Here is a 22,962-nt window from a genome sequence, read left to right on the forward strand (position 1 = left end):
AACCATACTTAATCTTGAAATAATCCATAATTTGGTACTGTACCAATTTTTCAAATTTTGAAATATATAAACATTACTCTTCATGTGTGTAATGTATGAATATATATGTCTACAATCCACATTTAACCTCACATTGCATATTTACATACATGGCCCCATAGCAGGTATGCAATGATTTCTTTTTAAAATAGGACTTTGAAAAATCCTGCTCATGTTTGATCCTGAGGAAACCATATACATATGAGATTTGTTCTTTATTTTGAAATACAAATGCAAATAAGTTGCAACAAGTAAGAATTAGGCTCCATCTTAGATGAATCAGAATAAGCATGACTGCAGCATATTTTTTAAGTTTCAGCGATAAACTTCCTCGTAATGTCCTGGCTTTATTAATAAATGTTCAATACCGATGCTGATTTCTCCCTACATCATACACAGGATGAGCATTTCTTGTCAATAACAAGGAAATCTTGTTTTAGGAACCATTAACATTGAGTAATGGAGGGGATTATCAGGATATCAGGGTTTTACACAATGATTATTTATGCATGTGCTTACTTTCAATATTATACATATACTGTTAGGTCTAGGTGGTTCAGACACCCTGGCTTCTCTCCCATATCTATGTCAGTTTCCCTAATCAAAGATACAACCCATGCTGTAACTGTCCACTTTCCATTAAGATATTTATTTACGGTTTAATAATTATTTTATAAATTATAAATAATATTTTACAATTTACAAAGCTCCAGTTTTAACATGATAGTTACCTACACATTTTATCAAAAGTTGAATTAAACATTACATCATTCATAAACATTATTAATATTGTCATACAGTTTTATGAGTGGTAATTTTGGCAGGTTATTCAGAAAGGCATTTTAGGGGCAGTAGAGTACTATGATGAATTGTCATTTGTATCCATCAGTTTCAAACTTAACTTTGAGAAATTTTTTTTTGGATGAGAATATTGTAAAACTTCATCAATTTCATGAAAATAAGTTATTTACCTACTGTTCAACTACGTTTATCACACAAACACTTCATTAAGTGGTCACAAAATGATAAAAGCTTCTCAATTATGCTGATCAAATGGTAAAAAAATGACTTAAGGAAACTGTCTAAGTAATTACTATTAACCAATTAATTATATTATTTTTCATATATTTCCTCAGTTAATCATGTGCATAGCAATGTACAACAATTTTATTTGGCAATATTCCAATATTAAGTATTCTTATTTGAATACAAAATCATCAGTTAGATGCTCAATTGAGCTTAAGCCGTCCAAATAGAACATGTATGTCACGACCACATTCAATCAGGCAACATTTTTAATATTGTCATGCTCCATAACACCAATTGCAGAAAATGACATGACTCATTAATAAACTTATATTAGATTCAATTACTTGCTTTCATATCTACTATGTCTGTATGAACCTTTGATATATCTGTGCCTCAAAAGATATAGTTTTTCATGAATTTCATCTGACCCTATTTGTTTTTCAGAATCTCTCAACCCCTTGGAGAAGTATTTTGACATCTGTGCCATTTATGGCCATATTAATCGCTCATTGTGGACAAAACTGGGGATATTGGACACTGATTACTGAGATGCCAACATATATGGGCAATGTGCTCAACTACCACATTAAAGAAGTTAGTATGAGAGAGTCGGGTATCGTTTAAAGAATCAAGACTATTTTCTGTGGATAATACTAATTCATTGCAATACCTAAAACTTTATTCATGGGAAATAAAATATTTTTGTGCACTAGAAAAACATATGTATAAGAGCCGTGCACAAATATATTTTTTTAATTAGGCAATGTATTTCCTTTTGCATATTTTCACAGATTCATAAATATTCACCAAGCAAGTTAAACTATCACTTAGAAATGAAATAAACAAAGCAGCTAATTATGATAGGAATATTTAAATATCACTCAATATTGTTCTGGTCAATGAAATTTTTCCCCATATCATTTAAAGAAATATTTTGAAATATAAATGAGAAAGAATTTTGCCTCAAATTTAGTGCCTAAATCCTACATTATGTCTCGAAGTTACTAAGTTAATATGTAACTTATGTTGCTAAGAAAATATATTTTCATAGATGTATAAGCAAGTTAAGATAATAAACAATTCTGTATATGCTATATATTTTAGGGCTTTAGATGATACTTAGTCTTTGGGTAAAATTGTTTCACAGATAATAATATGGGAGCAATACTATGCATGCAATTATTATTTCGTTGTATTTCATTTGGCAATCTGCTTTACTTCTTATTCAGAACGGCCTGCTTTCAGCATTACCCTACCTGGCAATGTGGATTTTTAGCATGTTCATGAGCTGGGTGTCTGATACGACACTTGAAAGAGGATGGCTGACTGTAAGAAGTGCTCGGAAAATAGGGAACTCAATAGGTAAACAAAGATTTTGGCCATTGTGGTCCTGCTTATCATGTTATCTAATATAGAGTGTTTTCATATGGTTGAAGATGATCATTTTAGCTGTGATTGGTTTTAGCTATTTAGCATGAAATTCAAATTTTTTTCCAATGTATAATCAATCTTTGAGATCTACACCATGTCAGGCTTCAATGAAACTTTTTAAAAAATGTCTATTCAATCATATTTTTGTAGGCTCATATTTATTTATTTACTGTTAGATTTTATTTTTCATCTGAAACCCATTGAATAACTTTCTCCATTCTAAAATAAAAATTATTGCTTTGGCTTCAATATTTTATAAATATGTATCTACATCCTCGGTTTCAAATATGTATTAATTTTTTCTTCTTAATTAAAAAAAAATATCACAGTTAAAAGCATTATATTTTCGTCATCAAATTAATTATCAGCCAGAGTTATCAGTTTTACAACAGCTCTGAATTATGCTCACAAGTGTATATCTAGATAAACAATTATATATGTACATTTTTTCAGCATAGTTCGCAATCTTGACAAACCTTTGAGTTATATATGATATTACTCATCATAATACGAGTATGTGGTCTGCTATTACAGATCCTTGGTCCTTCTTATCCAGTCCTCTGTGTCACTCATTATCTTCATCCTATCAACATATCAATACCCTTCTTTAAGGCCATTCATAATTTTTTTTATTTGCTGTACCTTCAAGCACATATCTTAAAAGACATTCCCTCCTTTGTGTATGTACATTCTGTTTTACATTCAGTCTTGTATGATGTTCAGCAGTCGTTTTTCTTCCCTGTTCTTCTCAAAAACTCATTTCTTACTTTATCCCTGATTTGACATCTAACATTCTTTTCCAAATCCACATTTCAGAAATAATTATTCATTCACGATCTCTTTTCCATGGGGATTAGGTTGATGCATGAGCTAGTGCTGGCTTCCCACCCTAAGGACCTGAGTTCAAGACCTCATTGCATGGCAGGATCTAGTTCATTAGAATCCTGACTGCCACTTGGGGTGCCATGGGGAGATAACTTCAAGTGGAATGCCATTGGAAGGGAATTTAAATTGTGTGACCCTTTGATGCCTTTTGTTGAGAATAGTCTGAAGCCAACAATTCATGTTTCTCTCCACACATTCTTCTCCCATTCCCTGAAATTCTGACCTCCACCAAATTACCCGCATACATCTCTAATGGTACAAATTACCTCAATTGCTAATGCCCTCTCTAATGACTACTATGTGCTCTTTTCATAGTGACCACATTTCTCATCCATAGAGAAAGTTAATGCAAATAAAGCTGTAGTCCTATTTTTTATTTCCAACATCAAACTGGCAAACATCCAGCTTATATTTCTAAACACTTGCCTTTTCCATGAAAATTCTGCCTCTTATCTCATTTTCATATATTTGGCTGTTACTTTGGCCCTTATTGATATCAGTTTTCCTCCTTTCACTGAGACCTTCATTAGTTTTTCATTTTCCTCTTTCATTAATTTTGTTTGGCTATGATTCTTTTTTCACCCATATTCTTCTTTCACCTATTCCAGGGGGTATGGTATTTTTATCAGAGCTTCTGTACTTCATCTACACATTACCTGCACAACTAATGCATTTGATATTAGTTTGTCTTATCTCACTATCCACTGCAGAATATATTAATGAGAAGTATTTCTGGGAGCAAAAATTGAAATGGAAAATGAATACCTATTTCTAAGGGTCAACAAAAAAATGAACTACATTATTGCTTGATGTTACCACAACACAATACATGAATGCACATGAAAGGATATGTAATGGTCAGCGAAGCTATTGACATAACATATATTAAATTAAGCAACTACCTATATATAATTCTTCTATGATCAATGCTCACTCCCATTTCATTCTTCCTGCATAACATTTTGACATCACCTTTAAAAAATGTTTATAATAGACTACATCCCTGCCACATTTATCTTCCCATTTCAAACCAATCTTTCTCCCCAGTTGCTTCATACTACTCTCACCACTGTCCACTGTGCCATGTAAAGATTTCCTATCAGTCATCTTCCTCTCTAGCCTACTCCTTCCCCACTTAATATTTTCAAACAATTTTCCAAGAGACATGTGAAGCCATTCAAGACTGTGTTCAGAAAAAATTATCTTTTACAACAGAATAATGTTCACATATATTTAACATACAACACGATTATTTTATATTTCAGCACACTGGGGCCCTGCAGTTGCATTGATTATACTTGGATACATTCCTAATAATCAGCCAAAAGTCGCTTTAGGGTTGCTCACATTGGCTGTGGGGCTGAATGGGGCATCATTTGTTGGATTCCAGGTAATTTATGTTAATAAATTTTCAATTTCATCCTTATTAGTATCCTGCTAGGCAAGTCATAGTTCTCCTCCACAGCTCCCCCATCTCTTCCTAGAGCAACTCTCCTTTACAATGTCAACAAGCTTATTTCTTCCCTCCTTGCAAGCTCAATTGACCATTCCTTGCAGGGCATCATCAACCTTCTTCTTGTTCCCTGATTCTCCTCAGTACTCACTTCTCCTTGTCCCTTAATCTGTCTGACCATGTGATCTTAAAAATCTTTCTTTACCTCCCTGTCACAAGAGGCTCTATCACTTTTCCTCAAAGTTTCAAAGTTCATGCTTCAAAGCCATATAGCATCACATTCCTCACATAGCATAGCACTAACCTATTCCTCAGTTCAAAATTCCATGCTGCTACAAATGAAATTAACGATATTCACATCAACTCTGTGAATTACTATGCTTTAACTGTCGTTAAAATTCACAGCTGCTCATTCAGTAATTTAAGAGAATGTTATATGTCCATTGTAATATTCAATTTGACAATCACAATGTTTTCCTAAGGTCGTTCATTCTATTGATTTTTGGCTAAGTAAAAATACATACATAATTCATAATGGATGTTTCACATACATAAGTTTGAATGGGAGAAATATATGCTTGAACTCTTCATATTTGACAAATACTATTAGCTGACACAGGTGTAAATGATTTTTTTTAATTCAATTGATATGATCTCATTTTCCAGGTCAACCATATTGATTTATCTCCAAACTTTGCTGGAACTCTCATGGGGATAACGAACTGTGTGGCCAACTTCATGAGCATTCTTGCCCCATTGGTAGCAGGGGCGATTGCACCAGATAGTGTAAGTTTTAGTAATGAATTTAAAATGAATCAATTACCATGAGTTTTGTGCCATAATTTTCAATGGCATTAAGTTTCAATGCAATAATTTCAGAGGGTAAAAATCATTCGCCTTGACTGGGATCCCCATCAAGGTGAATGATTTTTACGATCTGAAATTGTTGCATTGAAAATGCACATTAGTGGATGACTCCGTTAAAAGTAATTGTTGCGGCATCTACCGCAGTTTCTTTGGCATTAAGTTTGTCAGTTAATATTAGTATGTCCATGAGATGGAGGACAGCTGTGTCCCTCGTGGCATTTGCTGATGTGTACATTTTGTTTTTTTAATTTTTTACAATGATTGATAATTTTGTAGCTCCATAACTCATGAGAAGATCAAACTGAAATTGTTAAAGTTGCCAAACTTCTGAAATTACCACATTTTCCTTAAGGTCAGTGAGCTATGAAAAGGAAAAGTTATTGCTGTATTTAATTAGACAATTTAACTATTGATATATCCCACATGAGTTTCTTATTGGTATGCAGTTCAAAGGAATAAGACTATTTTTCTCTACAGTCAAATGGATGGGTATTATAAAGCAAATCAAAAATGGAAACCATACATTTAAATTTCAAAAAATATTTAAAATTAATAATAATGAACCAAAAATAAATGAATTATCAAAGGCTTTGGGCAACATCTCATGGGATATTTTGTGGCACTGGTTTCAGTTGAGTTCGGAAAATGTTGGTGATGAATAAGCTTAACAGAAATGATGTTCACATCCAGTATAATTGCCTTATTATCATCTCATGGAGAAAAATGGGCTAAGCTAAGTAGAGAAAGGGAAGATTGCACTCAGTTAATAATTTTTATTGCCACAACTAATATCACTACTTAACATATTTGAGTAATGTCATTAATCTTCTGTATCTATTCTCCATGATTATATTAATTAAAGAAAATCACGCACATTTTCTTGGCTGTATGGTTTGTATAAACCTACAAGTCATTTCATGATTTACTTCAAAATTTATCTGCAAATGTACTAACAAAATATCTCTCTTTTTTCAGACAAATGCTGATCAATGGCGAATAGTTTTCTTTGTATCTGCAGCTGTATATTTTGTCTTCAACCTCATATTTATTATTTTTGGAAAGGGAGAAATTCAACCTTGGAATAATCCCATCAGAGCAAAAAGAGTTAATTCCAATGATAATGGAACACTTTCTTTGGAAGCAGGAAAAGAAGCATCTGTCATAAAAATGCCAGGTGGAAAGTAATGCATTGCTATGCCTCCGATTATGCACATTTCAGACAAATCATTTTTCTATTGATAATTATTTTGTATTTTTATAGTGACTATGTTCATTAAAATATTTCTAATCTCCATTCCTTCATAGTTTCATTTAAAAATGAATATCTTCAGGTAACATTGCATATATATATATATATATATATATATATATATATATATATATATATATATATATATATATACATATATATATATACATATATATATATATATACATATATATATATATATATATATATTTATTTATTTATTTATTTATTTATTTATTTATTTATTTATACATTTATATTTATATATATAATATATATATACATATTTATATATATATATTTATATTTACTATACATATATATAATTTTTTTTAAGATAATTTACCATTTAAGGTAGGTTTTTGGATGGACACAACTACCAAACAAATATTTTATTACTCCTAACAAAACACAAAATCCATCATCCTACTCTATATCAGGTCCCTCTTCATCTCTGAGTACTTTCTTCCTCTCTTCATCCCATCCAACATCCCTATCCTGTTCCTTCCCTTTCCTCTTTTGCCCAACATTCTACCCTCTATCACAGTCTTCAACAGCCCACTGCCGGTCAACACCCCCTTCATCCACTTTTCCTGCCTCCATAGGATTGCTCCCAACAAACCCCTCTCTTCGCCCACCATACCAAGTACTTCCTCATTTGTTTTCTTCTCTGTCCAATTCAACTTCTCCATTCTTCTCCACACCCACATTTCAAAAGCCTCCAATCTACGCCTATCCTCCTGCTTCAATGACCACGTTTCCACACCGTACATAGCTACGCTCCATATCAAAGTTTTTACGAGTCTTCTCTTAACATCCATACTCAAAGTCCCTGTCATCAACTCCCTCCTCCTTGTGAAAGCCTCTTTGCCTAGCGCAATTCTTCTCCTTACGTCCCCACTACTTTGACCGTGTTGGTCCAAAACACTACCGAGATACGTAAACTGTTCTACCTGCTTTAGTTTTTGCCCTCCTATTTCAATGTTAATCTTGGCCTTTTTATTTCTAGAAAATCGCATAACCTTTGTTTTATTAATATTGATTCTCATCCCATACCTGTCGCACTGAATTTCCAATTCACTCAGCAATGTTTGCGACCCCTTGGCTGACTGACAAACTAAAGCCTGGTCATCAGCAAACCTAACTGATTTTACGAATTCCCCGCCCACTTTCATCCCTACCTCCAGTTCTTCCCATGCCTCTTTGATCATTTCCTCTGCATACAGGTTGAACAGCAACGGTGATAATGGGCAACCCTGCCTTACACCCCTTCCTAACACTGCCCATCCTGACTCCCCGTTTCCCACCCGCACCTGAGCAGTCTGAGACATGTACAGGTTGCGGATTAGCCTCCTTTCCCTCCAATCTATTCCTATTTTCTGCAGAATACTCATTAGTTTTTCCCAATCCACTCTATCAAACGCTTTTTCGAAATCTACGAAACAGGCAAATACCTCCTGGTTTTGTTCTATATTCCTCTCGATTAATAATCTCATTACTGCAATGGCATCATGCGTACCTCTCCCCTTCCTAAACCCAAACTGATCATCCCCTAAGTAATCATTTGCCCTACTCTCTATCCGTTTGTTTATGATCCTGAGAAAAACTTTAGCTGCGTGGGATATCAAACTAATTGTCCTATAGTCCTCACATGACGTGTCCTTTACCTTTTTCGGAATAGGAACTAAGACTGATCTCACAAAGTCTTCCGGCCAGATTCCCTCCTCATAAATACTACGGATCAGCACATATAGCCTCTTCCTCCCACATTTTCCTAAGCATTTTAAAAGTTCCACGGGAATGTTATCTACCCCCACGGCCTTATTTAGTTTCATCTTCCTTAATGCCCTTTCTATCTTATTGTCTAGTACGCCTGGACCTAAGCTGTCTTCCTCTACGTCATTTTCTTTTTCAATGTCTAACTTTGTTGGTCTGAGTTCTTTACTATACAGTTCTTCTATATACTCCTTCCATCTCTCTTGGATCTTTCCTGCGTCAACTATTACCTTACCCGCCTTATCTCTAACTGTTAGCATAGCTCTTCCTTTCTTACTTCCCGATAACGATTCAACTTTGCTGTACAGCGCACCGATTTCACCCTTCCTCTGCAGACTTTCCATATCCTCGCACTGCGTCTTCCACCATGCTTCTTTTGCTTTATTTGTTGCCCGCCTCAATTTATTGTTCAATTCTTTGTACTTCATTTTGCCTAATTCTGTATTTATATTCTTCCATTTTCGCCGCTCATCCATCTTTGTAATCATCTCATCCGTGATCCATGGTTTCCTAGTCCTTTTAGCGTTAACGGTTCCAATAGTGTCTTTTGCGGCTTTAGACAACCCTTTCTTGATCATTTCCCATTTTTCTTCGATAGTACTAAGCCCTTTGCCATCCTCCATGATTTTCTCTACCGCCTGTTTGTATTCCTTCCTTTTCAACCCATTTAATGCTTCTACATTCCATTTTCTAACTCGCCGCCCCTGCCTTATCTTTTTGAAACGTACGCTACATTTCATAGCAACTAAATTGTGGTCTGAGTCCGCATCCGCTCCCGGGAAGCTGTGGGAATTAATCACACTGTTCCTAAACCTATGTCTAACCAGGATATAATCTAGCTGATATCTTCCTGAGTCACCTGGCATTTTCCATGTATACCTGCGTCTTTTGTGGTGTCTAAACCAAGTGTTGGTGATGACTAACCCCTGTCTCCTGCAGAACTCAACTGCTTTCTCCCCGCGGTCATTCCTCGTGCCTAAACCGTAGTCCCCGGCCTCAACACCATCTCTTCCTTCGCCTACCGTCGCATTCCAATCCCCCATCACTATCAAATGTTTCCCTGCAGGAACACATGCGATTATGTCCTCTAACTGATCGTATATCTTATCGACCTCTTCTTCCTTATGGTTGCTCGGTGGCATGTATACCTGAATAATAACTAAGTTCGTCGGTTCTGCTTTTATCTCTACTAGTAGTATTCTATCCGTTACCTGCTCTATGTTGACTACGCTTCTTCCTACCTCTTCATTTAATACTATGGCAACCCCTCGTTGGCTCTCATCCCCACCGCTGTATATTATTCTATACTTATCACTCCAGTAATCCCCGCTATGTTTCCATCTCACCTCGCATAGACCTAAAATATCTATATTTCCCCTTTCCATCTCTTGCTTAACATTCTCCAATTTCCCTGTCCTCATCATTGTCCTAACATTCCACGTTCCTATTCTAACTAATTTGGTCTTCTTCTCCTGCGTCTTCTGTCCTGCTGCTGCTGGTTTTCCCTATATATATAATATGAATCTGAAATTTAATTTCTTTTTTTGGGGTCCAATCACACCAAGGAGTAAGGGCTTCTAATTTTTTCTATAAATTAGGTATATACCACAAAGTTGGGTAAAATACTACAAAGAACCTGGCTTGATTTGAATATACTTTTCTAAATATATTTGAGATAAAAAAACAATTTATTTTAATATTCATTTTTCAAAGAATACTTTTTCCTCAGAATTAAGATTTCAATTCATTCACTTCCAAGAGGAGTGACCATTAAATTGTAACATCCTTTATCTTACTATTATCCAAACGTGTATTTTGATTTATAACAGCTGGAAAACTTAAATTTATTGACAGGTGAGAAGATGCTTTGTAAATTGAAAAGAGCTACTGCAAAATCCAATAGTCTTGGATTCTTTAAATTTTAACTTTAAAAATGTAAATTTTTTCATTTGTTGCTAATGCAAAATTCGATGGTCTCAAATTATTTCTTTAGAAGATAACTTTTATTGTACATCTGTTTGTTTGTTCAAATTCTGTGTCTATTATGCCAGACCAAATTCATCCACCTGGTACTCACAAGCTAGCCCTAGGAAGTGTGGCTGGAGATTAATTATGAACCAGGTATTATTATTATTAGGTAATCTAATGGTTAAGATAGGTTTTGAATGGACACAACTACCAAATAAATATTTGTTTTTTATCTAAACAAAACACAACCCAAAATCCGACTTAACAACAAACCCCTCTTCATTTCTGTGTACTTCCTTCCTCCCTTCATCCTGTCCAACATCACTATCCTATTCCTGACCCTTCCACAATTTATCAAACATTCTCCTCTCTATTGCAACATCAAAAATTAAGTTTATCTTATCTTTTAGTTATAATATTTCACATGTTTTACAAGTCTTGTAAAATAAAGCTCTAAGCTGAAGCTTAGAGCTTTTGGAGTCATGAGAATGGAGTGTGTCTGCATATTTTCTAGGATTGCCTCCCTAGTGGCTTATCCCAGTGCGGCCGTTTTCGTTTAAACGAATCTACTTATTATTTTGCTGATCTACCTCTCAGCTATTTATTTAATTTTTAAATTCCTCTTCTCATTTTATTCGTTAGTGGCTTGTCACTTTCTTCTTCAGTAACAGCTCTGGGTCTTTTGTGTATATCCCATGTTTTGATAACTGTGTTTTTTCTGATATTTCCTAGAATTTCTTCTTCAAGCCCTTCATGTTTTTTGTAAAACTGAATAGCATAATTTTTAATGTATTCATCAATGGGTTTGATTCCGGCTATCGAGTATAATTTTTCCACGGGGCAGTTATTTTGCAACCTTAGGATCATCCTAAGCGTCTTCTTTTCAAATGTGTTTAGATTAGACTTGTCTTTTCCATTCGCCATTCCAGCCCATAATGTGCTGGCATATGTCATTATTGGTCTAATGCATGCCGTATAGATTTTAACCTTTAGTTTCTTGTCAATTTCCTTTGACCTTAGCAGGTACGAGAGGCCTGCTCTGCTACCAGCTGCTTTTAAATTGACTTTCCTGATATGTGGGGCGAAGTGTAGTGTCGCATCCAACGTGATACCAAGGTAGAGCGCCTTGTCTTCCCATTCTATTGGTTCTCCTTCCACTTGTAAAGGGTCGGGATTGTCAATGGATCTTCGGGAGAAAAGTATTGCCTGATTTTACCGCAAATTTAACTTGTACGCTGCGGCAGATGATGGCCGCGTCATCGGCGTAAAGGGCGAGTATTGTATTGCCGTTATTATCTATTTTAGGGATGTCTGCCGTAAATAGGTTGAAGAGGAACGGACCGAGAACTGATCCCTGTGGGACTCCCGCAGAAATCGTACCTTCCTTACTGAGTACATTATCCCACCTGACTTGAAAGGTGCGGTCACTGAGGTATGATTTTACAAGTTTTGTCTGCCAGTAGGCGAAGCCCATTGCGGTCATTTTTCTAAGGAGTCCATAATGCCACACTCTGTCGAACGCCTTGGATATGTCGAGGAACGCCGCGGCAGAGTGTGCTTTCCTGTTAAAGCTGTCGGCGATAAATTCAACTACTTGATGCAGATGTTGCTCCGTCCCTCTTCCCTCCCGGAAACCAAACTGCTCTGCCGGGAGGATTCCTTTGTCTTCAGTGGTTTTTAAAAATATTGGCAGAATTAATCTTTCCAATATTTTCCCGAGACCACAGAGGAGTGAAATTGGTCGATACTTTTCAGCCGTTATTGGGCCTTTTCCTGGTTTCGGAATACATACTATAACTGACTTCTTCCATGGTCTCGGGAAATGACTAAGTCTTACTGATGACGTGGTAATTGCAGCGAGATAACTTCCTGCGGCGTTGGGTAGGCGTTTGAGGATCTCGTTCGGTATGTTGTCATTCCCAGTGGCTTTTCTGAGCGGAAATCTTCTTATTACTGCCGCTACTTCGTCAATTTTTATTTCTGGGAAATCGTCATCCATGATTGTTTCTGGAATGCTGTTTTCTTCGTCGTCATCCTGTAAGTTTGAGGTTGTGAACACATTTTCTAGATATGCTGCCATATGATTGGCTTTCTCTTCGGCAGTAGTCAACTTCTTGTCTGGCGCTCTAAGGGTAGTACATTTTTCTCTTCCGGATGCATTTAATTTGGCTTCTCGGACTATTTTCCATAAGCTGCCATCCTGCATATTTAAAGAGGCTAGTTTATTCTCCCATCTATTCCGCCTAAGCTCTCTTATGTCGTCTCTCACCTGGTGCCTTATTTTGTTATGTTGTCGTCTCAGGATACTGGTTCCATATCGCAAGTACTGTTTCCTGAGACGATTTCTCTCTCTGATCATTTTGATTATGTGTCGTGGTAGAGAGAGAAAGTCTGGGTTTCTTTTAGTACCTCGGGGGACCGTGTCTTCTATTCCTTTCTGTATGGCGGTCGTAATAGTATCCGCCATAGCGTCTAATTCATCGGGGGTTTCCGGTTTGTCGATTTGCTCTGGAAGTATGTTTGCTACTCTTTTCCGGAAGAGATCCCAGTTAGTTTTTCCATAAATCAATCTGTTAGTCGCAGGGGGTGGCATAACTGGTCCCCTTCCTAGTTGCAGGATGACAGGAAGGTGGTCACTAGGAAGTGCAGTGACTGTGTAGGCCTTAGCCCTTAATACAAGGTCTTGAAGAATGGCTATATCTATGACATCACCACCTCCATTTCTTGTAGGCCTTGTACTATTTGTTGGTGCTATTATTCTTGCCCCGTTGTCCCTAGACCAAAGTCTGAGCTTCCTTCCCCTACTGTTTTCTGTCCTACAATGCCAGTCGGGGCTTTTGGCGTTAAAGTCTCCCGCTGCAATTGTAGGCTCACCGGTAAATATTTCTTTTAGGTCATTTGTCTGCAATGTTTTTGAAGGCGGAAGGTAACAGCTGTATACCCTGCAGCCCGCAACTTTAACTCCTACGGTTTCCGTGGTCTTCGTATTTGGTTGCTCAATGTAGTCAAACTCTATTCCCTTTTTTATCAGGATGGCAACACCTCCACCTTTTTTCCCCTCGTCATCTCGGTCTTTTCTGATTATAGACCAGTCTGGAATGCTAAAACTGTCGGAAGCTTTGAGATGTGTTTCACTCAAGAGGCAAATTGTGCTCTTTTTGTAATTTAAGAAGTGTAGCAATTATTCAATCTTGTCCATTAAACCACCGTTAGCATTCCAGATGGTCACCGTCATTGCACTATTCATTGTGGGTGTATAATCCATAATTAGTTCGTGGGTAGTAGTCTCATCAGTAGGGAAGTGATGGCAGTCATCTGTGTCTGCATCATCCGGACTAGTTCAGTTAGGGCCGTCATCATTGCCCTTAATTCCTCATTTCCCTTGTCCGTTGTTTGTCCAGGTTTTTCTGGAGTCGTCGATGCGGGTTCATTTTCTGATTCCCTCTCCTTGTTCTGGGTTTCTACAAGTATGCTTGGTTTTTTAGTCCAAGCATTCGTTACCGGCGGTGGTGCTTCTTCGTAAACGGGTATCGCCTTTGGCATTTTTGCTGCTTGATATGCTCTTATTTTTTCTTGTCTCAGTGGACATATGTTTGCGAAGGAGATGTGTTCTCCGCCACAATTGCAGCACGTTGCTTTCTCTTCCCTCTTTTTTGTGCAATAACGCCCTTCGTGTGGCCCTGCACATTTGTAACACCTCGGTGCAGCCGTGCACCCCTTGGAGCCGTGGCCATATCTGTTACAGCGATAGCACATTTGCGGTGTGTCGTATCGGTACACTTTGAGCCTGGCTTGGTAGTGACATATGGAATTTATTTGTCCTATTTTATTGGCTTGAAATCCGTTACCCATTTGCACTGTTACGGTGTAAATATCTTCCCTTTTCCCCAGGGGAAGAGCTTTCAGGGCAGGTATTCCCTGTTCTTTTAGGTTTTCCACGATGTAGTCAAGGTCCATTTTTGGAATGAGGCCATGTATTACGTACTTTTGAATTTTATTCTCTTTTATCGCCCAGGTTGAATATTGCGCCCCGGTTTTGTCCAAGAATTCTTTGACAATAACGTAGTCGGCCTCATTTGTCAATTGTAATCGGCTTCCTTCTTTTCCTTTTCTCAAATAAAACATTTGATCCCTAGCTTTGTCCTTGATAGCCTTTACAAATGCTGCCTGGTCTTTGACTTCATAAATTATTATTGGTGGCGGTCTTTTTCCCTTTTTCGGTACTTCGGTTGAGGTATTTTTCCCAGTGGGAGTCCTTCTTGTCCCTTCAGTATTTTGGCCTATGAGAGGCTGGTACCTGTTCGTCATCTCGATTTCCTTCGGTGGCGTATGGAATGTATTTTTTCTTTTTCTTTTGTTGCGTGTTTCTTCAACCGTTACGAAGATTCCACCCTCTTCGGTGTTTGTATCCATGTCTTCGAGTTCCTGATCAATTTCCGTTTCTCCGCCGTTATCGTAAATTATATCGCGCTGTTGTTCCGCGGGTTGCATAACTTTGTCAACTACGGGTTGCATAACTTTCTCTACTCTGGGGTCAGTTTTGCCCTCTCTCCTGAATAGTACTGTCGATATCGCCTGCGGTAAGGGAATATGCCGTTGCATATTCTCCTGCGCAGCCATTTTTGATGTTTTGGCTGCCTCTTTCTTTGCGGGCGAGCGAATCATCTCCGTAGAGATAAACGCTCCCGCCTACTTGAATTTTCTTTTTATATTCAAGTTCCTACTCTCTAACCTACTCTCTAAAGTCCGGCTAGTAAAGAGGTTCCGAGAGCAATCCCACCGATCCGACTGCAAGCAGTGCGGGCACAGTGGGTCTTTGCCCAGGTTCCCCCCCACTATTCCGGGCCCTGATTCCCTAAGTACTCCCTAACAAGTGGACCCGCTTGGTTTCTAGAGGAGTGCAATGAGTGCCAAGGCTCTCTTCCTCAAGTCCCCAAACGAGACAACCTAATTAAGATTTCGAGCACCACTCGAAGGTGAGAAGGTGGTTCTCAGTTACCCACCCCCTCCGAGAGTCTCTCCTCCCCCCCTGGCTAAGTCGTAGGTCCCCTCGGTCCCGAAGGACACTTACTCAAAAGAGGAGCTGACCCTACGCTTCACCAGTAAAAAAAGTCTCAAGGTCGGCAACTTAATCAATTCCCGGTGGGAAAAGATGAGAATGTTTCCAGTGGAAACCTCGGCCACACTTGAAACTACAAATGGCTTCTCCGCAGAGACACCGAAGACAGAAGGTGTTCGCACAAGTGCTCACATCGATCTGTGTCTTGTCGTGAGTCATGAGAATACACAAGCCCTTCCACCACATCAAGGTAATAGCCCATCGGAGGGAGTATGCTAATTAACTTGGTAATTTGTATTTCTGTCACCTATTATATATAATTATATTACCACCGCATTTGTTTTATTGTTAATGACCTTAAGATATCTTTCAGCAAAGAAGAACATTTTGCATCTAATTTTCGGCCAGATTAATGCAAATTAAAGGGGATAAATATAAAACATTAAAGATTAAGATGGTCTAAATGGTTCCAAGAATTTCTATAACTTAAATATATGCACAATTATACCATTTGTACGAAGAAACTTCTCATGTACATAAAAAGGCCTATATGATGAATAAAATATACGGGTAAGAAGAGGTGGCTTTAGATGATCGATAATACCTCATTACATCTTGCTCATCGACTTTAAAATGATTTTGAGTGCCTCTCAATATTATTCCTTCCAAGGTAAGCCTCTTGCTATCATACATACGAAGAATAAGGGTTGATAATTTTCTCCTTAACTCTCTTGCAAATGTTTATTTTTCCTAAGGGCTTCCCAGCAGGTCCTACATTTTAAGGCCTCCAAGCCAAATTTAGTCCAAATTTAAAGGTATGTCATCATTTAGAAATCGTATAGAGGCCATATGATCATACCGTGGTCAAATATAAGGTCGATTTACCCATACGGCCCAACCATACGTGTGTCAGAGTAGCCCTAATGCCGTAAGTAATCAGTCAGGAAAAAGTCAATCTTAGGGGACCTAAGAATTTGAACCCACACCGCAGAGGTCCCATGCTAATACCTCCGGCATTCCCATCACGCCCTATCTCTTCTCCTAAAATAAACAATAGAAACCTTTCGATCCAAACATCTCAGAACCCACTCATAACATAGTACGCACTCGCAGAATCGAAAAAATTAACTGACTTAACTTCCTGAAAATAAGAAATTCCCGTTGAAATTGGTGAGTGCAGCACCTGGATATGAATCACGTTGCGTAGGTGTGACTTAGAATTTGCTGTAGACCGTTCTGGACTTGTTTCATTCCCCTAAATGTCAACTCTCCCAGAGTGAAAAACATTTTTAGGAGAGAAAAATAGTCAAAACGGCGAAGAAACGGGCATTTGAAGAAAGCATGGGGAATCCAGAGGTCCTGAGTGGAGATCGTGAAATGATGCATGAGATCGACAGAGAGGAACGGGTACTGCATACGATTTCGTGCAAAGGGAGAAATAAAAATTAGTCAAGAGGATATGAAGGTTAAATAAACAGCTTTCGGGGCTACCAAAGGCATTTTTAAATAGGTTGACGTTTTGAGGAATTATAAAAAAGGATCTTTCTACCAGTGAGTATTTCTAACGTACCAGGTCATACATGAATGTATGCATCGAAATCTTTTGTTTAAATAATCATAAATTGGGTGTATTCACGAGATCTCCTTGGCTAGAATTTGCCGTAGCTGGGGCAAAAGAGGAAGTTAGAAATACCGGTGCTCTGCATCGGTCTGAATTATCACAGTAACAATCACTAATAAATTGAGTAGCTTCAGGTGTAATGTGGTGGAATTCGAACATATTAAGAACAGATAGTAAAAATTTCCCCCAGATAAGTTTAATTGTACGACCGGGTTTCGATGTGTGACATCATCTTCAGGTCAATGTAATACATGGAAAGCCGGTCGCATAATTAAACTTATCTACTGGAACATTGTTACCAGTTGTTTTTTTTAATTTACAATCACTAGTTAAATCTCAAAGGATTACAGAATTATAGCTTACTGAAAATAAGAATCTCCACAGGTTAAGTCGACTTTTTCTTGTTTTTAACTCAACCGATGAAGTTTGCTGCATTCTCACAAAGAGGTTTGCGAGAAATAAACATCCCGTTGCTATGTACTAATAAACCAAACTCTCGTAGTCATAGAAATGTGATGACTCAACCTACCAATGCTATCCTCGCAATTTAACGCATTACCATAAAAAATGGTACGTATTGTGCGGATATAACTTGCTGTACTCTCCTAGTTATAGTATCTTTAAAAAATATATTTGAAAAGGAAGTCCCATTTGTGGAAGGCCAGCACGATATTTCGGCGCATAAAAACGCTGATCAAATGTGACCACGTAAACAGTGGATCGGCGGAATGCAGAGACTGAATTCTACTGTGCCCGAAGTTCTAGTAAGTCAATGGTGTAGTCGACTCTCTTCTAAAACGACAGTTTATGTGTTTAAAATCCATTAATTATGTTGACATTTCTTCTCGTCAGATTTCATTTCTGATACCAACGGCTCTCTCACAACAATACTCCAAACCAAACAAATCCATAGCAACAGGTAAACAAGAAAACTTAAATATCGAAAAGAAACAGTAATAAATTTATCCATTAAAAATCTTATATGGTACCCAAAATCTTTCAAGGTATTAATGATGCAATCATTTCCTTGTTCCTTGGAGTTAAGAAGTTTCATAAAGTCACGCGAAAAGAAGACTTGGCGAAACTTAAAGAGTATCGAGTGTAACCAACGGACTTCTGTTTGAGAGACACAGATGCGCCCTATTGGTAACTTCAAGGCCTTCCCCAGATGACACGTAAGTGAGGACCAGTAATACGCTCCACAATCTACTACTCCTTGCTGGAAGTGCAAAACTTGTATTATTCGTGAGAATCTCCATGAATAACTACGGAAAATGCATTGTGAGCCCAGAATAAAGGAGCTTGATCGAGAGCCGTAAATATCCGCAGCACATATCATATGCCCCATATATTTATTCTTTGTTTGAAATAAAAACAGTGAGTGTGGTCTTCAAGTTCCTTAGAAGTGGAATTCGTCTAAGGAGTTATGAGAGAAGTCGAACGGTATTGTAACGGAAAAAGTAGGACTCTCAAATCATGTAGTATAGTAACCTGGAATATTTATTTACATGTAATTCAAACTAGCATAGAACGAGCTGAAATATATAATGGAGAAACTTCATTCAGTGAAATATCATATGCAGCGTACAAGGCATTATACGCTAGCTTTTCATTTACGTAATAAATGAGGCATTTCTTGAGATTAATACGTTCTTGTGGCTAATTTGACGATTTAAATGGTGAACTTTTACAATATAATTGAAAAAGCAGTCAATCAGAGCAGAGTGATAAAAATATACACTTTGATTATTTGTGTATTTTATCCATTCCTGTGAGTTAAATTTAACTATTTCAAGTCAAGGACTTACATTGATTTTTAGTTCAGTAATTTCTTCTTGGTATGTGCATGCATAGCGAGAGAATCAACCGGAGCGCTCTCGCCCGACAGTCAATCGAATCTCCTCGCTCAGATTTTTACCGGACCTTAACTTATATAAATTCTTACACCCTCCCCCCCTCGCCCATCTGATCAGTCCGTCTCCCTTTACTATGGTTAACCTTAAACTACGCTAATTAACTCTTACCTTACGACCAAGGGATTCTAAAATAGTTTTCCTCTGCCTCGATAACACCGAATCTTCCATTTGTAAAAGACATTCTCAATGGACAGATTTAAAGTCAATCTCAGATATCTAACGAACAATAATAAAAATGATGAAAATAGGTGAAGGTGAGGATATGTATGAGAATGCAAACTCAAGCACATTAAACGAGGAATATGAGTAAAAGAGCTCTAAAGACATATGTAACAATCCGGACAAATTTTATGTGCATTTATTGAAATTATTATTAATAGGTATTCTACCACTCCAAGCAGGCTTTGTAATGACAAAGCTGAACAGCGATATATTCTTTTGCCTCTCTTTAGAAAACACAAAACGAAGGCCAACATTACATTAAAATATTCTACGATTATGCATAATTCCCGCCACCATTCCGTCCAGCATGTTTATCCTTGTCCAAACCCCTTCATCAGTAAAAGTAGTCCTACCCCTTTATCAGCTCATGTAGATAAAACGATCACTCCAACTAATAGATATTTTGTTTATAAGCGTAGTACGAACTCCTACGTATGTGCAGAAAAACTCTTTTTAATAGACTCCTCCCGTCAACTCAGGATTCAATAGATAGTATTGAGCATTGTAGAAGAAAATGATTAACTGATCGCAGCACTTTTCCACTTGATACCAAATGGGAAAGTGCAACGATCAGTTATTCATTATGTTCGACTTCCACCACATCACGCCTGAAGCTACTCAATTTGCGATTGTAGAAGAAGTTGCAGCAGTAGTTATCATGGGACGCAACCAACAGCTGAGGTAATGTGTGCAGTTGTGGGGATAGGTGGGTCATTCGGAAGGGATTGACTCTTCAGAAAATGGAGGAAGGGTGGAGAGAATCCCGGGGTTTGGCACTAGCCTACTCTGTAACGGAAGACTCCAAGGGGTCCGCAGTTTAACATCCCATCCGACAGAGAGCGTACTCCAGTTGAAGCGCTCTCCACATAGCACCCCAAGTAAGGATCCAAATGCCCCTGAAGAAGTGTGCCACCTCCGGGTTTCGAACTCGGGCCCTCAAAGTGGGAAACCATTACATTAGCCAACACACCATTCAAATCCCCCCCCCCATGAAGAAGAATGATGTGGTTTCGTGGACTTGGTTCAATTCCCATGATTTGATCACTGAATGGAAATAACTTCTTGGGATATTGTCTCATAACAATGTGCAGAATATTCCAGCAGTGGAGCCATATATAGACCAACAGAAATATATATTATTCTGAGGTCGTCGTTAGGACCAGTGTTTCACGTGCTCTTTGGGAGATGGTCTCATGGAATGGTGTGATTTCGGATTGAGTTTGCTGACGGGGAGAGTGGGGGATTGGGAAAGGAGAGAGGTCCCCAAGTAGTCTTCCTCCTAAAGCAGGAGCTGTCGGGAGTGTAGCTTTCATCGAAGGTCTGGAACACTAAGCAATGAATCCACTAAAATACGGAGTGAAGGGGAATGCGATTGAAAGGGGGAGAAAAAGTGTTTTAGAGGCTCTACTTGCTCTGTCCGAATGAGAATAGTTGGTCATTCTATACCAGCGTATTGGAACAGTGGAAATTATATGGTGAAGAGGGAAACATAGTGGACTGTCATCCAAGAAATAGAACAGAGTTGAAGATAATAGAGGAGAGAGGGAATGGGTGTTTCAGCGGAGCAAAGCCAAAAGTGCCCGAATTGTGGGGTGGACCTAAAACGGCACCTATATATATATATATATATATATATATATATATATATATATATATATATATATATATATATATATATATATATACAGTCTCACTTGAAGAAGGCCTCTGAGAGGGCCAAAAGCTCGAACAATTTACCGTGTGAGTGTCCTTTTAAATGTTGCTAGTCTATTTGCGTTCTATTGTGCCGTAATATTATATATATATATATATATATATATATATATATATATATATATATATATATATATATATATACAGGGTTCGTCCGGAAAATAAGTGTACTGAGCTCAGGAAAAAAAATTTATTACACTTTTACATATCTTAAGCTAATATTCCTCAAAATAGGACCCTTGTGAGTCGATACACTTGTTCCAGCGGCGTTCCCATTCCTGGAACGCTCCCGCGAAGGCATCATCGGGAACCTCTCGAAGACACGTCGTCACGGCCTCTTTGACGGCGTCCAAAATCCCGTATCGCGTTCCTTTCAAGCTCCACTTTATCTTCGGGAACAGAATAAAAAATGTGGATCATTTTTGCAGTGATCCGCAAGTTGTGTCGCGATTTCCAAACGATTGAGTCTTTGATCATCACTGAGCACTTTCGGCACCAACTTTGCACAAATTTTTCGCATCTGTAATTGCTCCCTAATAATCTCGTGCACTATTGTTTTTGGCACATTACACTGCTCTGCTATCATCCGAACACTAAGACGACGATCAGAGTTCAGTACATCGCGAACTTTTCGCACATTTTCGTCGGTGAGTGTCGTTGATGGGCGTCCAGGCCGTGGTTCGCCGCCGACCTCTTCTCTGCCCTCCACGAACATCTTGTGCCACCGAAAGATCATGTTTCTGGACATGGCTGACTCCCCGTAAGCCTGGTTAATCATACCGACAGTTTCGGTAGACGATTTCCCAAGCTTTACCGCAAATTTGATGGAATAACGCTGCTCCAAAAACTTCGGCATCGCGTTCCGTGACGTGGGTCGAGCGTGGAGGTTCGCGTTAACAGAGCTCCTCACTACACCACAGCTCAGAGCCGACTGCCTTTTTCAGCGTCGCTTGCCAACATACCCCCCTCCAATCGCAGCCCGTCAGAGCGGTGCTGGGCGCGCCTGGAGCGGCGGGAAAAAATCAGTACACTTATTTTCCGGACGAACCCTGTATATATATAAATACCCTGTGTGTGGGGATCGGGATAGGTGCGGTAACTATCGTACTGGCTTCCCACCCTGAGGGCTCGGGTTCAAATCCCGGCGGTGTTGAATATATTTCAGAGGTATCTCGATCCCTACTTGAGGTGCTTTGTGGCGGGCACTTTGAGTGAGTACACCGTCCGTTGGATGGGACGTTAAGCTGCGGACCCCTTGGTGTCTTTCGTAAAGAGTAGGCTAATGCCGACGCCGGGTTTCTCTCCACCTTTCATCCTTTCCTGTCCATCCCCTATGGCGCAAATGACCTCAGCTGTCGGTCGCCTCCCCTTAATGCTACTACTACTACCTTGTGTGTGTGTATATATATATATATATAACGATTGTACGGAAAAACTCACACGAGCGGCACAATAATGGGCTGACACAATGTAACACAAGTAGAATAGAATAGCAACATTTAAAAGGACACTCACACGGTAAATTGTTCGAGCTTTCGGCCCTCTCAGAGGCCTTCTTCAAGAGAGACTGAAAATATGCTGTTGCTGTGGAGAGGGGAAACCCACGCTAATTGCCTCTCAAAAATATTATTTATCTTTTATCATGCAAATATTGCACTTCCTTTTACATAGGCGAATGCATTACCCCCTTATCCATCCGAATGAATAATCACCGGTACTCCTGCAATTCTGCCT

At 38.4% G+C, this 22,962-nt stretch overlaps 1 protein-coding gene across 1 annotated transcript in view; it reads left to right on the forward strand.

Moving 5' to 3' along the window:
- The window catches only part of LOC139700477 (putative inorganic phosphate cotransporter), a 47,190-nt gene extending 40,207 nt beyond the window's left edge, over window positions 1-6,983 (forward strand). Inside the window, exons 8-12 of the mRNA XM_071599053.1 lie at window positions 1,513-1,662; window positions 2,298-2,430; window positions 4,650-4,774; window positions 5,504-5,623; window positions 6,680-6,983. Of these exons, the coding sequence (XP_071455154.1) occupies window positions 1,513-1,662; window positions 2,298-2,430; window positions 4,650-4,774; window positions 5,504-5,623; window positions 6,680-6,889 (738 nt within the window). The 3' untranslated portion in view covers window positions 6,890-6,983. The remainder of the gene's footprint in view (window positions 1-1,512; window positions 1,663-2,297; window positions 2,431-4,649; window positions 4,775-5,503; window positions 5,624-6,679) is intronic.
- Window positions 6,984-22,962: the final 15,979 nt, after the last annotated feature.

Source organism: Hetaerina americana, unplaced genomic scaffold (genome assembly GCF_022747635.1).
Source record: "Hetaerina americana unplaced genomic scaffold, ioHetAmer1.1.p SCAF_1, whole genome shotgun sequence".
Classification (NCBI taxonomy): Eukaryota; Metazoa; Arthropoda; class Insecta; order Odonata; family Calopterygidae; genus Hetaerina; species Hetaerina americana.